General features: G+C 40.9%; 1 protein-coding gene across 1 annotated transcript; it reads left to right on the plus strand.

Moving 5' to 3' along the window:
* The first annotated feature begins 1,345 nt into the window (after positions 1-1,345).
* On the plus strand, positions 1,346-16,222 carry LOC137815513 (uncharacterized). The gene is made up of 6 exons (XM_090300345.1): positions 1,346-1,394; positions 8,176-8,444; positions 8,528-8,732; positions 8,821-9,081; positions 9,164-15,903; positions 16,003-16,222. The coding sequence occupies exon 5, from the start codon at positions 12,598-12,600 to the stop codon at positions 13,900-13,902; it is 1,305 nt and encodes a 434-aa protein (XP_090156471.1). The 5' UTR covers positions 1,346-1,394; positions 8,176-8,444; positions 8,528-8,732; positions 8,821-9,081; positions 9,164-12,597; the 3' UTR covers positions 13,903-15,903; positions 16,003-16,222.
* The last annotated feature ends 602 nt before the right edge of the window (positions 16,223-16,824 follow it).

A 16,824-nucleotide genomic window follows, 5' to 3' on the forward strand; every position in this document is an offset into this window, starting at 1 on the left:
TTCCAATTCGTATTACAAATTTAAATATAACATACATTTTATTGATTCAAAAATAATTTTGAAAAGAAAATTTCATTGATTCAAAAGTAATTTTGAAAAGAAAAAGTAGTAATTTTATTATAACTTTAATATTCCATAACACTACAAGAAAATCATTAAATAAAAATCAATTTAGAAACAAAAAATAATTAGTTGCTATATTGTCGAAATTAAATATTATTTTAGAGACAAAAAAATTATTGGTATCTAAATTTGTTTCTATTATTGATAAATAATTTTTAAATTGGTATGTAATTAGATATCAAGGTTTTAAATACCAACTTTAAAATTTAAATAATTGATAGGTAAAACTTAGGTAACTAATTAGATATCAATTTAAAAATTATTTATCAATAATAGAAATTAATTTAAATACCAAATATTTTTTAATCTCTAAAATGATATCTAATTTAGTCAATCTAAAAACTAATAATTTTTTATCTTTAAAATTATTTTTTATTTAATGATTTTGTAGTAGTATAACATTAACTATACGCTAATTGTCAAACTCACCAAATACATTATTTATACTAATTTTTTAATATTCAAGAAAACCTAATTGTATTTGTGAATTAAATTTCAAGTTATTATTTTTAATGAATAGACTTTCATTAAAAATATTATTAAATAAAAATAAATTTTAAAACAAAATAAATTAATTATTATATTATATAAATTAAATTAAATATTATTTTAAAATCTAAAAAAATATAAATATGTAAAATATTTTCTTATTAATAAAATTTATAAACTGATTTTTAAATTAGTATTTAATTAATTATTAATTTTTATATCTAAAAATAATTTATATTATTTAATGATTATTTTGTAGTATTATCTATAACATTATGTTTTGTATTACCTTTTTTTATATAATTCTAGCAGCTAGAGTCGCCATTTTTAACAAGCGTTAACCTTAATTTGAAATTAAAATTGTGGTAAGAAATTTAGTGCTAACTCTCTTTACAGAATAACTTGTACGGCCACTTTATTTTTACACTTAATGACACTTTCATCACGACCTAGTAATAACTCATTGATATATATATATATATATATATATATATATATATATATATATTAAAAATATCTTGTGATAACTTCTTTTCGGTACACTAGCGATAACATAAAAATGTTAAAATAAGTTGAAAATAATAAAGGGGGTAAGAAAATGATATAAACGAAATTAAGTAGCTGATAAAAAAATGAAATAAAGTAAAACATTGAATTCGAAAAACACTTAAAAAAATAACTTTAAATTCGAGATGAACTCTTTGTAATACCTAATTTTTTTTTATTATTGCAGAATATTATAAGGGAATTTTGATGCAAATAAAAAGCCCTTCATCGAGGAGGTACAATAGAAGTTATTTTCTAATGAAATGACCTTTTATAGTTTACTAAAAAAATTATTAAATAAAAAATAATTTTAGATATCAAAATAATTATTTATTATATTAACTAAGTTAAATATTAATTTAGAAGTAATCAGTATAAATTTTGATAGTTAATGTTAGAAATCTATTTACAAACTATTTTATAAATCTTTATTAATAATAAAAACTATTTTACATACCAATAATTTTTTAGTTTATAAAATAATATATAATTTAATTAATATAGTGAATAATTATTTTTTATCTCTAGATTTGATTGTTATTTAATGATTTTCTTGTATTACTAGCATTACTAGCAGTACTAGTATTACTAGAAATACTAGCAGTACTAGTATTCCTAAAAATACTAGCAGTACAAGTACTGATAGTAATGCTAGTAATACTAGTAATATTAGTACTGCAAGTAATACTAGTAATGCTAGTAATACTAGTAATGCTAGTAATACTAGTAGTGCTAGTAATTCTAGTAGTGCTAGTGATACTAGTATTGTTAGTCATACTAGTACTGCCAGTGATACTAGTACTGCTAGTGATACTAGTACTGGTTGTGATACTAGTACTGGTTGTGATAATAGTACTACTAGTGATACAAGTACTGCTATTGATACAAGTACAACTAGTGATACTAGTACTACTAATGATACTAGTACTGATAGTGATACCAGTACTGCTAGTGATACCAGTAATGCTAGTGATACCAGTACTACTAGAAATACTTGTAATGCTAGTACGGCTAGTACTACTAGTATTGCTAGTGATACTAGTAGTGTTAGTAATACTAGTATTGCTAGTGATACTAGTATTGTTAGTGATACTGGTAATGCTAGTGATACTAGTACGACTAGTACTACAAGTACTGCTAGCGATACTAGTACTGCTAGTAGTAATAGTACTACTAGTAATACTAGTACTGCTAGTAATTCTAGTAATACTAGTGATACTAGTACTGCTAGTGATACTAGTACTGCTAGTGATACAAGTACTGCTAGTGATACTAGTACTGCTAGTGATACTAGTAATGTTAATGATACTAGTACTGCTAGTGATACTAGTAATGTTAGTGATACTAGCAAGGCTAGTGATACTAGTACAGCTGCTGATACTAGTACAGTTAGTGATACTAATACTGCTAGATACTAGTATAGCTAGTGATACTAGTAAAGCTACTGATACTAATACTACTTGTGATACTAGTGCTGCTAGTGATACTAGTACTACTAGTGATACTAGTATTGCTAGTGATATTAGTACTGAGAGTGGTACTAGTACTGTTAGTTATACTAGTACTGCAAGTGATACTAGTACTGCTAGTGATACTAGTACTGCTAGTGATACTAGTACTGCTAATGATACTATTACTGCTAGTGATACTAGTATTGCTTGTAATACTAGTACTGCTAGTGATACTAGTACTGCTAGTGATACTAGTACTGCTAGTGATACTAGTACTACTAGGAATACTAGTAATGATAGTGATACTAGTACGACTAGTACTGTTAGCGATACTAGTACTGCTCGTAATAATAGTACTGTTTGTAATACTAGTGATACTAGTACAAATAGTGATACTAGTACTGCTAGTGATACTAGTACTGCTTGTGATACTAGTACTGCTAGTGATACTAGTACTGATAGTGATACTAGTACTGCTAGTGATACTAGTACTGCTAGTTGTACTAGTACTGCTAGTACTGGTCGTAATACTAGTACTGCTAGTGATACTAGGATTACTAGTAATTCTAGTGATTCTAGTACTGCTTGTACTACTAGTATTGCTAGTGATACTAGTACTGCTAGTGATACTAGTACTGCTAGTGATACTAGCACTTCTAGGAATACTAGTACCGCTAGTAATACTAGTGATACTAGTACTGCTAGTATTACTTGTAATAATAGTAATGGTAGTGATACTAGTACTACTAGTACAACGAGTAATACTGGTACTGCTAATAATACTAGTATTGCTAGTAATACTGTTAGTACTGCTACTAATACTGGTACTGCAAGTAATACTAGTACTGCTCATAGCACTAGTATTGCTATTGATACTAGTACTGCTAGTAATGCTTGTAATACTAGTACTCCTAGTAATATTAATATGTTAGTAATACTAGTACTGTTTGTAATACTAGTACTGTTACTAATACTAGTACTGGTAGTACTACTAGTACTGGTAGTACTACTAGTACTTTCTGTAATACTAATACTACTAGTACTACAAGGATTACTAGTAATGCTTGTGATACTAGTACTGCTAGTACTACTATTATTGCTAGTGATACTAATACTGCTAGTGATACTAGTACTGCTATTGATACAAGTACTGTTAGTGATACTTATACTGCTAGTAATACTAGTACTGCTATGTATACTAGTATAACTATTAATACTAGTATTGCTAGTAATACTAGAACAACTAATGATACTAGTACTGTTAGTGATACTAGTACTGCTAGTGATACTAGTACTACCAGTGACACTAGTACTGCCAGTGACACTTGTATTGCCAGTGATACTAGTATTGCCAATGATACTAGTACTGTTAGTGATACTAGTAGTGCTAGTGATACTAGTAATACTAATACTGCAAGTAATAATAGTAATACTAGTAGTGCTAGTAATACGAGTAGTTCTAGTAATACTAGTACTGCTAGTAATACTAGTACTTCTTGTAATACTAGTACTGCTAGTAATAATAGTATTGCTTGTTATACTAGTACTACTAGTACTGCTAGTACTACTAGTACTGCTAGTACTACTAGTACTGGTAATTATACTAGTTTTACTAGTAGTGATATTAATACTAGTAGTGCTAGTAATACGAATATTGCAAGTAATACTGGTAATGCTGGTGAAACTAGTACTACTAGTGATGCTAGTACTGCTAGTGATGCTAGTAGTGCTAGTAATGTTAGTACTGTTAGTGATGCTAGTTGTGCTAGTGATGCTAGTACTGCTAGTGATACTAGTACTGGTAGTAATACTAGTCTTGCTAGTAATACTAGTACAACTAGTAATACTAGTAATACTAGTAATCCTAGTACTGCTAGTAATACAAGTATTGCTAGTAATACTAGTACTGCTAGTGATACTAGTACTGCTAGTACTACGAGTAATACTAGTACTGGGAGTAATACTAATACTGCTAGTAATACTAATACTGCTTGTAATACTAGTAATGGTAGTAATACTTGTAATACTAGTACTGCTAGTAATACTAATATTGGTAGTAATAGTAGTACAACCAGTAATACTAGTACTTATAGTAATACTTGTACTACTCGTAATATTAGTACTACTAGTAATACTAGTACTGCTAGTGATACTAGTACTACTAGTACTGCTTGTAATACTAGTACTGCTAGTAATGTTAGTACTTTCAGTATGCTAGTTTTGCTAGCAGTGCTAGTAGTGCTAGTAGTGCTAGTAGTACTTGTAGTAGTACTAGTAATACTAGTATTTCTAGTATTGCTAGTACATCTTGTAATACTAGTACTGCTAGTAATACTTGTACTGCTAGTAATACTTGTATGCTAGTAATACTTGTATGCTAGTATTACTAGTACTGCTTATAAAGTGACAAGTACGAAAGAGGAGTAGAATAATTTATACAATTTGCACAACGTTACGCAATTAATAGTGGTCATGATGTTGCAAAGATCAGGTGTTCGTGCTTTAAATGTTTGAATGGAAGGATACTGTATGTTAATATAATGAGGGAGCACCTGCTATGTGATGGGTTTCTTCGATCTTATACAACTTGGACATGGCATGGTGAGTTATTAAATTTACCACGTGTTTCCGTAACTGAAGAATACGTGGGGTCCACCATGGATGAAGCAGTACACGATGATGTAGATGATGATCAATTGGAGGACATGATTCGTGATGTAGGAGCCGAGTCTTTTGCAAAAGCGCATGGATATGGAAGTATGTCAAGCGATGTAGAGACTCCATTGTATCCTGGATCAACTGACTTCACACGGTTGTCAACGGTGTTAAGATTGATGAATTTGAAGGAAATAAATGGATGGACTGATAAAAGCTTCACGAAATTGTTTTAGTTGTTGAAGGATATGCTTCCAGAGGGAAATACTCTACCTAATCGTACTTATGAGGCCAAAAAGATTCTTTATCCAATGGTTATGGAGTATAAAAAGATACATGCATGTCCTAATGATTGTATATTATACCGGAAATATTTTGAATTGTTGAAAAGTTGTGTGTGGTGTGGGTTATCACGTTATAAGTTGAAACAAAAAGATGATGATACTATTGAAGATATAGAAAAGCATTGACCCCCAATGAAGGTTATGTGGTATCTTCCCATCATTCCAAGGAGGAAGCGTTTGTTTGCAAACCTAAACGATGCTAAGAATCTTAGATGGCATGTAGATGAGAGGAAATGTGATGGTATGTACCGACATCCAACTGATTCTATTCAGTGGAAGAAATTTGATGATGAGTTTCCAGAGTTTGGTAAAGAATCAACAAATATCCGACTTGGTTTAGCTACAGACGGAATGAATTTGTTTGGTAATATGAGTATAAATCACAATTCATGGCTTGTTCTACTAGTTATTTACAACTTACCACCTGGATTGTGCATGAAGCGAAAATACATGATGTTGTCTATGATGATATTCGGTTCGACACAGCCAGGGAATGATGTAGATGTTTATCTAAGTCCCCTAATTGAAGATTTGAAGTTAATGTGGGACCAGGGTGTTGAAGTATTTGACAGATTTGCTAATGAAACTTTCAAGCTTCATGCCATGTTATTTTGCACCATCAATGACTTTCCGGCATATGGTAACTTATCAGGTTATGGTGTTAAGGTTCATAAAGCATGTCCAATATGCGGAGAAGACACTACTTCTCAACAATTGAAACATGGAAGGAAGACAGTATATCTTCGGCATCAGAGGTTTCTTAGAAGTCATCATCCTTACCGGAGGTTGAAAAAAGCCTTTAATGGACACTAAAAGGCTAGTGGTCCACCAACTCCATTAACTGGTGTTGAGGTTTACGAAAAGGTAAATAAAATAGACAACACCTTCGGCAAGTAAAAAAAAAAGTCATATGTGACAAACATTTGGAAGAAGAAATCAATCTTCTTTGATCTTCCGTACTGATCGAGGTTAGAAATCAGACATTGTATAAATGTAATGCATGTTGAGAAGAATGTGTGTGATAGCTTAATTGGTACACTTCTTAACATTAACGGGAAGACGAAGGATGGTCTAAATGCTCATTTAGATTTGATTGAGATGAACATACGAGGCGAGTTGGCACCCATAGAAATGGGTAAGCGTATATATTTGCCCCCAGCCTATTACACAATGTCAAAAGATGAAAAAATTAGTTTTTGTCAATGTCTAAAGGGGGGGAAAGTGCCACAAGGACATTCCTCAAATGTGAAGAGCCTAATGTCAATGCAAAATTTGAAGTTAAGGGTTGAAGTCTCATGATTGCCACATTTGATGCAACAATTGTTGCCGATAGCTATTTGTGGGATCTTACCAAAACATGTTAGACATACCATAATCCGTTTGTGCTTATTCTTCTCTTCCATATGTTGTAAAGTCATTGATCCATCAAAATTATATGAACTTCAAAATGAAATTGTTGTTATCTTGTGTGAATTGGAGATATTTTTTCCTCCATCTTTTTTTGACATCATGGTTCATCTGGTGGTGCATCTGGTAAGAAAGGTTAGATTTTGTGGACTAATGTACTTAAGATGGATGTATCTTGTTGAGCGATATATGAAAATTTTGAAAGGTTATGTGAAAAATCATTATCGTCCAGAAGCTTCAATGATTGAAAGGTACATAGCTAAAGAAAGTATTGAATTTTGTTTAGAGTACATGTCAAAAGCAAATCCAATAGGTCTTCCAGCTAATTCATGGCACCACAAGCGTTTTGCAAGTAAATGTTTATGTGGTGTGAAGGAAAATAACCCAAGACAAGTAGAGAAATGGGTATTGATGGAACATAATAGAACTTTCATGCCTTGGTTTAAAGACGAGGTGTTCAAGGATTAAACGACATCAGAGACCTTGACCTAGTTGGCTGCTGGATTGAAGTTTGATGTCATCTCATGTACAGCGTACGAAGTGAATAAATGTATATTTTTCACGAAGTCTGTGGATGAAAAGAGTACAATTCAAAAAATTATGGTGTTACTCTTGAAGCTGAGTCAATGCAGTTTTCGACTTCGAAAGATACAAATCCAGTAATTGGATCAATGGCATACTATGGGTTTATAGAAGAGATATGAGAGGTTGACTACACTAAGTTTTTCGTTCCAGTTTTCAAGTGTAAATGGGTTGACAATAAAAGTGGGGTTAAAATTGATGAATCAGGATTCACACTAGTGGACTTTCAAAAGATAGGGTATCGAGATGAGCCATTTATAATGGTTCAACAAGCATATCAAGTTTTCTACGTGAAAGATCCTATGTCAGAACATTGGATGTCGTTTTACACGGGAAAAAAAAGGGGAGACCATAGATGATATTGAAAATGGTGACCCCCGTTCATTCACACCAATGATAATCAATAAAGATGATGATGTACATGCAACCCGTAAAGACCACAGTGAAGGAATTTACATATGAACATTCAACCCACATGCAACCCGTAAATACACATTTAGAATTTTATATATTATTTTTATATGATTTTAATTCGATGCACATTAACTAATGTTTGTTACCTAATTTTTTTAACAAAGATATGGATTACGATCAGACTCCAATCAGACCTCGATCCGGACGAGGCAGTAGAGGACCTACTAGACTGAAGCGTCTCGCATTAAAACGTGCTACTGGTGAGAAGACACATGTTGACATTGACATCAACACTGGAGTGGCTTTTGATCCTAAAGCATATGAGTTTATGAGCTATCTTGGAGTTGTTTCTCGTGAGAGGCTGTCCATTTTGATTAATTCATGGGATGAGGTGTCAGAGGCCTATCGGAACATGATCTGGGAGGATGTTCTGGTAAGCTTTACATTATTATTGTTACCATATAATGATTTTTAATATTCATTGATTAATTTTAATTTGGTGATGTTATTTTCCAGGCAAACTTTGAAATTCCTGATGTGGATCCGCTTCGATCAAAGATTATATCCAATATCGGACTTAAATTTCGTCACTTTAAGTCAAGACTGACTTCATGATACGTTTTTGAACACCTTAAAGACGAAAATCCATGTTTAAAGTACAAACATTGATGAAGAGACATGACGTCTTTTTAAAGAAAGTCGTGAAAATGAAGCTTGGATGGTAAGTGAAGTAACTTAACTATTTTTATTTATATAACATTAATAAGTTTATCTAATTTAATTCAGTTTGTTTATTTCAATTATGACAGGATCGTCGGAAGAAAGCTCAAGAGATAGCTTTGAAGAATGTTACCCCGCACATACTCTCTCGTTCGGGGTATCGAAAACTTGAGCAATCACTGATGGTGGAAAAGGAGCAATCTAGACAGGGGACGTCGTTTGAGAATGTGGAAATAGGGGTCACTTCTCCTCCATCACCACCTTTTCGCCATGTAAAATGGAAGAGGGCCCGAATTAAAAAGTCGGGTGCACCAAGTTCTGTGCAATTCAGGGTTATCATCAAAAAAATTGTAAGTTTTTTTTAGTTTTTTTTTTCATTTATTTTAAAGCATTAATTATATTAAAAACTGATATGATTTTTGTCTATTGCAGGATTCCTTGGAATCCCAAGGTAATTTTTTTCCTCAAGGTCGTTATGATATCCTGGTTGAAGCAATTGGACGACCTGAGCACTGTGGTCGTGTTCGTGTAGCTGGACAAGGGGTTGGAATTAAACTATATTTTGGAGTTTCACAACGAAAATCATCCTCCTCCCCCAAAGAGAGTGTAACTCAAATGAAGACTAAGATTCGTGAAGAATTATTGGAGGAGATGAGAAACGAGACTGATCGGATGCGGCTAGAGATTAGAAAGGAGAATGATCGAATGCGACAAGAGTTTCTATCGCAACAACTTTGTGCTGAGCCATTCAACCCCTTGTTAGTCACACTCCTAAGAGCAGAAATGAGAGTTGTGCGGCTTCTACAACATTAGGGGATGATATCATTGGGCAGACGAGGGAATGTGAGCTACTGGTAGCGGCCGACAAGCTTTCTCAGGTGGTGGCCCTTGGAAAAGTCTATGAAGAGGCCACCACCTTACATAACTGTTCCGTCCGATTGACCTGGGACGTCTTCGTGCGCGACCTCAACCGTCAGCTAGGGACTCCTTCCCACTGGTTACCTGTGGATTCCTGCAAAGAAGGACAAAAGGGCGCCCTAGCGGCCGTTTGCACTCTGACGCTCAAGTCAGCTAGCAAGAAACACAAAAAACTATGCACCTCCGTATCGGAGCACCGCGTGTGGCACTCTGAAGGTGGTAAAAAGGAAACTGTGTCTAGTGTATATTTCTCCTTCTAGCAAAAATCTTTCCCTAGTCCCTTGTGCGTAACCTCAAGGCTCCAACAAGCAACTAGAGAGTTTCTGGGAAATTTGCCAAAAGTTCGAACCTCGTTTCCAACATTCCCGGCGCTATTTAAACTGCCCAAGCATTTAAAGCGCCTTAAAGCGCTTTTAATCATAAACGTAACGCACTTAATTAACGCGTCTAATTAGGAAACGTAGCGCATTTAAGACGTTGAAACGCTTGGGAGCCTTTATAGTACCTTAAACGCTCGAAACAGAAACTATATTGAATGACTTTAATTACCTGGTACCTGACTAAGTGGTGTTTCTATTCTGACCTGGCTGTCGTACACGTGGAGGGCTTCACAGCGCCGTGACCCCATCTGGGGACGTTTCTGCCCTTCTGGGGACGTTTCTACGTGTGAGTCCTCCTGCTTGGGAGTGCTACTGCGCAAGGGGTGACTTTTTGGGTGCCAACTTATGGCCCCAATCATCTAGTCACTCACTTTGAGAGCGTATCTGCCTTCCCCTCGTACCCTGCACCTAGCTGCCCTGGGCGTGACCCTCCCCTTGAGTCGTATCTGCCCCAAAGGCGTCTCTGAGGCGGCAGGGGTACTTCACGAGTCAGGCTGCCCTTCACTGGTGCTATCACTATGGCCTTGAAGCCACCTTTTCCTTCTCTTTATCACTGCCCCGGATCATCGGGACCTGAGGCCTTCCCACGGCGTCACTCCCTCCATGGTCTTTCCTACCCATGGGTATCGGGGAACCACACTGTGATTGCCTTGCCTTAGCGATATTTGATCTTGGCGACGCCCTGGTTGGGCGACGCCTTCACCTAGGCAACGCCTTGCCTTGGCGACGCTTCCTCCTGGCGACGCTGGAACTTGGCGTCTCTTCACCTAGGCGACGCCTTGTGTTGACTTTGACTCCAGACGTTGACTTTGACCTTGACTTTGTCAACGCCCGGATACGGGACGGTACACAAGCCCCCCAGTCTTAAGCCGAAGACTTGTCTTCAGCGCAAAGACTAAGGCCTCGCCCACGCCGTCTACGTGTCGCCCTGATGACGTGTCATTCCCTGCTGACTCAACAATTCTCGAATCGTTGACGTGACACTCTCTAAACCCTAGGGGCACTCTTAATGGTTGATTGGACATCCTCTGAAGCGGGGAGAAACACCTTTTGGGCCACGCTTAATCGCGCACCACGTGGCTCATCGCACGGCCAGCCTCTGGGGTCCCTTGCGCTTCCCTTGGGCGCTTAATCCTTTGACACGCGACACGATCGAACGGCTCCTGATTAGCGCCTCTTGGGTTGCAAATGTAACGTTTAAGTTACCCCAAACCCCGCGCTCACACCCACTGTTTCATCCATTCTCTCTGCGTCTCCGCACTGTTCATCACCTTCAAGCCTTTCTCTGCAACTTCTGCTCTTTCTTTCGCGCTCTTCTTCCTCCCTTACTTCGAAAACAAAGGTATGATTTTTGCACATCTCGACTCCTCTCCTTCGTCGCATTGCATATTTTGTCGAACTGCCTGGGACTGTTTACGTTTACGCTGTGTTCTTCCACTCCTCCGTTCTTCTGTGTTCCCTTCTCCTTCTTTCTGGGTTTTCTCGCGTGGGTAGTATTTCCTGGGGTTTTATCTCCTTTTCTGTCTTGGCATCGCTTTGTTAAAACCTTTTTTCCTTTCTTCTTTCTCCAGCTATTTATTCACACCATGACGCGCCCGAACGCAAAGTCTGGTTCTCCTCCCAAGACCCCCAAGTCCAATTATAAAGCTTTCTATACCTGGGCCCCCGACGAGCTTTTGAACGAGTGCACCAGCCTGACATCCTTTCAGGACCTGGAGAATCACCGTGGGGACCCCCATTTGTATAACTTTAATGCCTTCTGCCGTACTCACGACGCGCACATCTCCGTTCGTCCTGGCCGACCGGGGGAACCTGTGTGTGTGGATGACAGACCTAGAAAGGGGGATCCTTTCTTCTTCATGTACCAGACGGTATTTAAACGCGTCGGGGTGCGCCTCCCCTTCACGCCCTTCGAGAGGGAACTCCTCACTGAGATTAACACCGCCCCCGCCCAACTCCACCCCAACAGCTGGGCATTTGTAAGGGGTTTCCAAATTCTATGCGGGTACCTGGGCATCCTCCCCTCCGTGGATGTCTTCCTGCATTTCTTCGAAGTGAAGAAACAGGGGAAGAGTTTTTGGGTAAGCTTCTCCGGCATCGCGGGCAGGATCATCCTCACCCTCTTCCAGAACTCTTACAAAAACTGGAAAGGTAAATTCTTTAGGGTGTGCTGCGCCAAACACGACCCCACAGCCTTAGACGGCTTTCTCCTATACTGGACGGAGAACCCCAAACTGCTCAAGCCTAAGGCCCTGGATGAGCTATCCCCCGCTGATAGGGAGATATGCAAAGCCCTGGCTGGTCTGGGAATCGTCTTTGATACGCTGAAGCTTATCGCAGCGAATACAACGCCCACTCCCTGACCACCTACTTTGGTAGGGAGATTCCTCTCTCATTATCTTTCGTTATCTGTATTTTGCTGCTTCATGTTTGTTCTTCTGGCCTCTTTCACCTGTCTTCCATTATACCATGTGATTCGCGTCTCTCGTTTCTACGCGTTTTGTGATTTTGCATAATCGCTTTGGTTTTGACTTCTGCTGCTTGGCTTATCTGAATGTAGGATCGGTGATGGGCGCTTCCAAAAGGATGATGCTGGCGAAGGCGATAAAGGACGCTCGTGCTGCCAAAGCGGGCGCCTCTTCCGCCCCTGCTGTTGACCCGAACCCCCCATCAGCCCTGCCTCTGCCACCACCGACCACTACCGAAGCCCCACTAGGCTCATCTTCACCGTCCCCACATAGCCCTGAGGCGCTTCAGACTCCTGGCTCTCCTCTGCCCATTGCCGCCGTTCCTCTGGCCGTGGCCTCATCGCCGGCCCCAACCCCCCTCGACAAAGGGAAACGGGTCTTGGAGATCATATCCGACGATGAGGACTCGGATTGCGTGGCACCCTTCAAAAGGAGGAAATCTGCAAGGGTCCCTCTCCTACCAACGGCGTCGCCCCAGGGAGAGGACTCTTTCAGGGACAACCCTCCAAGCGCTACTTCCCTTCCCCTCACAACTGTCCAAGAAGATATAGGCGAAGGCGCCGAGTTTGCTCCTCCCCCACCACCGGCAGAGGTCTCTGCTTCGCCTGCCCCCGTCGCTGCCGCCCCCGATTTTATCGCCATCCCTCCCCCAATCATGCATCTGATGAGGGGCTTCAGTGATGGAACAATGCCAGAGGGCTCCGACAGGAAGGAGGGCATGCCTTTCTACTTGGGGGCCTTCTTGGCGGTGACCCTTGAATGGCGCGCCCAGGCCAGAAACGCTGTTCTGCAGACTCAAACCCTCCAGGCCTTGGAAACAAGGGTAGCTGCCCTGGAGGAGGAAAAGAAAACCCTGGAATGCCAAAACGAGGCCTACCAAAACACTCTGAAGCAGGCTCAAGAGGCCAAGGAAAAGGCTGAAAAACAACTGGCAGAGGCGATGGGGCTCCAGGCTGACTTCTACTCTCGGGAAGTCGCCCTCCAAGTTCAGATAACGAGCCTCCAAGACTTAGTCGAAGCTGACGAGGAAGTTCAAAAGGACTTGAAGGACCGTTGCTGTGAGCAGGCTGACGAAATGGAGCGGATGGAGGGGGAAATGGCTACCCAGGCCAAAGCTATGGGCCTTCTCCAGGTTGACTACGACAAACTGCAGGTCGAGGTCAGTCGACTTCGTGTGGAAAAGGAGGCTTTGGAGAAGCAGGTAGCTTATGGGGACGCAGCCATTGAGGATCTAGAGAAGGACAAAAAGACCCTCATCCAGGACATGGCGGGCACTTTCGAGGAGGGATTCCAGGAGGCTCTGGCCCAAGCTGTCTGCATGAATCCGGGGATCGACATTTCCAACTGCAATTCCACTCACCACATTGTTGATGGAAAAGTCGTGCCCCTGGAAACGGACGATTGAACCGCCACCCTCGATCATCACTTTACCCCTTTACACTTGTTTTAACCTTCTTTGATAAACTTGTAATTCTTTGAATTGTCTGTACTTTCGTTACAACTTTGAGTTTTTGCATGATTACCTTCGTGTCTTTGCGATATAGAATTCCGCCTGTGTGGTTTTACTTTCGTCCTTTGACTTCACGTGCTTCAGTTGTTTTGGCTGTACTATACCCGTTACGCGTCGATGCCTACGCCCATGGAGAGGCTTGTTTAATGGGGCCGTATCGTCCATGGGGTGTCTCTAACACCAAGCGATCCATCCTGGCCTCTTAATGCCCGGTGCCCACGCCTAAGGAGAGGCCTGCTACAGCAGCGCCGTATCGTCCCCGGGTGTCTAAAACGTCGAGTGCTCTTGGGGGGGGGGTCGTTCCCTCCATGGTCTTTCCTTCCCATAGGTATCGGGGAACAACCCTGCCAGTGATTCGCTGGCGTTTGGCGATCTCGTCTCCCTCCACAGTCTTTCCTACCTGTGGGTATCGGGGAGGCGACGCCAGTAACTAGCTTTGCCTTCTTCGATTTCGTCTCCCTCCGCAGTCTTTCCTACCTGTGGGTATCGGGGAGGCGGCACTGCTGATATTTGGGTTGGCGACGCCCGCACCGTCTCATGCTGGCGTCGCCCCTTGCGTCTTTCTTGGCGACGCCCCGGGCGTCTCATGCTGGCTTCGCCTTGGGTGTTATCTTTACCTTGGCATTGACTTTGTCCTTGGCCCTGGTCGACGCCTGAGGACAGCGAAGAGCTCAAGGTTTCGCCTGCACCATCCACGTGGCGCTTCTTGTATGGCTGATGGGACGTTCAGTCATTCGACTTGGTCCTGACTCCTACTGTGCCCCTGACCCACTCTCGACGGTGCATCATACTATTGGGCATTCTGTCGATACAACGTTTTCTGATTTTAACCAGTGGTGCCAGGGCCATCCTTCCATCTTTTGCCACGTGGCTTGATCGTGCGGTGCATCCATTCGCGTCGATTAGCGCTATAACTGCAATACTTCCATTTGCGTCGTTTGGCGCTCTAACCGCAATATTTGATTCTTTAAAGCTTTGAAACTGTCCTCATCATTTCTGCACCTTTCGTAACCTACTTGCACCCTCTCTGCTTGCACCCTTCTTCTTCTCGCGAAGAGTTCTTCCAGTGTTCGTTCCCCCCAGCGTTTTACCCTTGCCAAGACTTCAAACCTCCCTGATTCTGTTCAAGAATGTCTTCTCGTTCTACTCCTCCCAGGGTCAACCCCAAGGACTTGTATCCTTGGGCTTCGAGGGAGCTTCTTGACGAATGCTCCTGCTTACTCTCCACCAGGGCCATACGGGAACACAAGGGGGATTCATGCTCCTATAATCACCGTGCCTTCGCGAGGAGGCACGACGACGACATTACTGTGCTCCCTTGCACTCTATGGGAGCCAGTGTGTGGAGACGAACGGGCCAACGACGGGGTCCCTTTCTTTTACTTCTATCAGGTGGTTTTCAAAACCATAGGCGTGCGCCTGCCCTTCTCCAAGTTTGAGAAGGAACTGCTGACGGAGATCAATGCCGCTCCGGCCCAGTTATATCCCAACAGCTGTGCTTTTGTCAAGGCCTTTGATATCCTTTTCGGGTTTCTGGGTAGGGCACCCTCGGTCGACATCTTTCTTCACTTCTTCGAGGTGAAGAGGCAAAGGCACAACCTCTGGGTAACTCTCAGTAATGTTCCTGGCAGAGTTCTCCTGACCCCCTTCTAAAACTCATTCACTGGGTGGAAAGGACGGTTCTTCAAGATCTGCTGCTCTGACCTCGTTCCCTCCGCCCTGGATGGTTTTCCAGTGTACTGGGTGAGGGAGACGAGGGCCCTCAGAACCAAACCCTTCAAGAAGCTGGCTCCAAATGACCAGGTGGTCTGCCGGATTCTTGCTGAGGCGGGAGGTTTTGACTCCGCCACCTTGATCAGTTTGGAGTTCAACGCTGGAACTCTTGAGAAGTATATAGGTATGAGTCACTGCCCTAGGAACTTCCGCCTTTATTGTTCTCTATCTAGGTGTGTTTTGCTTCATGGTGTCTCTGACATGTTCATCTTCCTTGGTGCAGGTTCGAAAATAAACCAAGAGTGGAGGACACGACTTACCCAAGCTCTGCGGACTGAGAGCGGGGCTTCGTCTTCTTCCCGTGCTGACGCCGAAGGCCACTGAAAAGTTGTTCGTTTGTGTTTTTGTATGAGTTGTAATGTTTTCCCTATTCGCATTACTCCCATTTGTATCGAACACTGCTTGTAATATCAATTGTACTATACCATACTTGGTTTTTGTAACGCCGTTTTACTTTGCATACGCCTCATACATTGTGCGCTTTTCCTCCGTCATGTTTCTTAGCGACGCCTTCTTTCTTGGCGACGCCTTCTTTCTTGGCGACGCCTTCTTTCTTGGCGGCGCCTTCTTTCTTGGCGACGCCTTCTTTCTTGGCAACGCCCTCTTTCTTGACGATGCCTCACGCTACTTCAAACCGAGAAAAATAAAGACTAAGAACCAAGGCACGGTTTTTCTCAAACTTGTTTTCTTTTCTTCTTTTATTTGGGTGACCTCATTAAAAAACCCCAGAAAGGGAAAAAGAGCGTCCCCTTTAACAAGGCTGTTACATAGCTGCTTTACATAAGTCAACTAAAATAAAACTTCAGGTTGGCTGCATTCCAACTGCGCGGGATGGGACCTCCTTCCAAGGTCTCTAGGCTGTATGAACCGTTGCCCTTAGCCTCGGTAACTCTGAAGGGTCCGGTCCACTTGGGAGACAGCTTATTCTCCAGCTCATATGGGTGGGCTTTCCTCATAACTAGGTCGCCAATCTGAAACTGTCGCGGCTTTACCTTGGAGCTATATTGCCGCTCCACTCTTCTCTTCACCGCTTCAGCTTTTATTC

Source organism: Phaseolus vulgaris, chromosome 1, assembly GCF_051622355.1.
Source record: "Phaseolus vulgaris cultivar YP4 chromosome 1, ASM5162235v1, whole genome shotgun sequence".
NCBI classification, from domain to species: domain Eukaryota; kingdom Viridiplantae; phylum Streptophyta; class Magnoliopsida; order Fabales; family Fabaceae; genus Phaseolus; species Phaseolus vulgaris.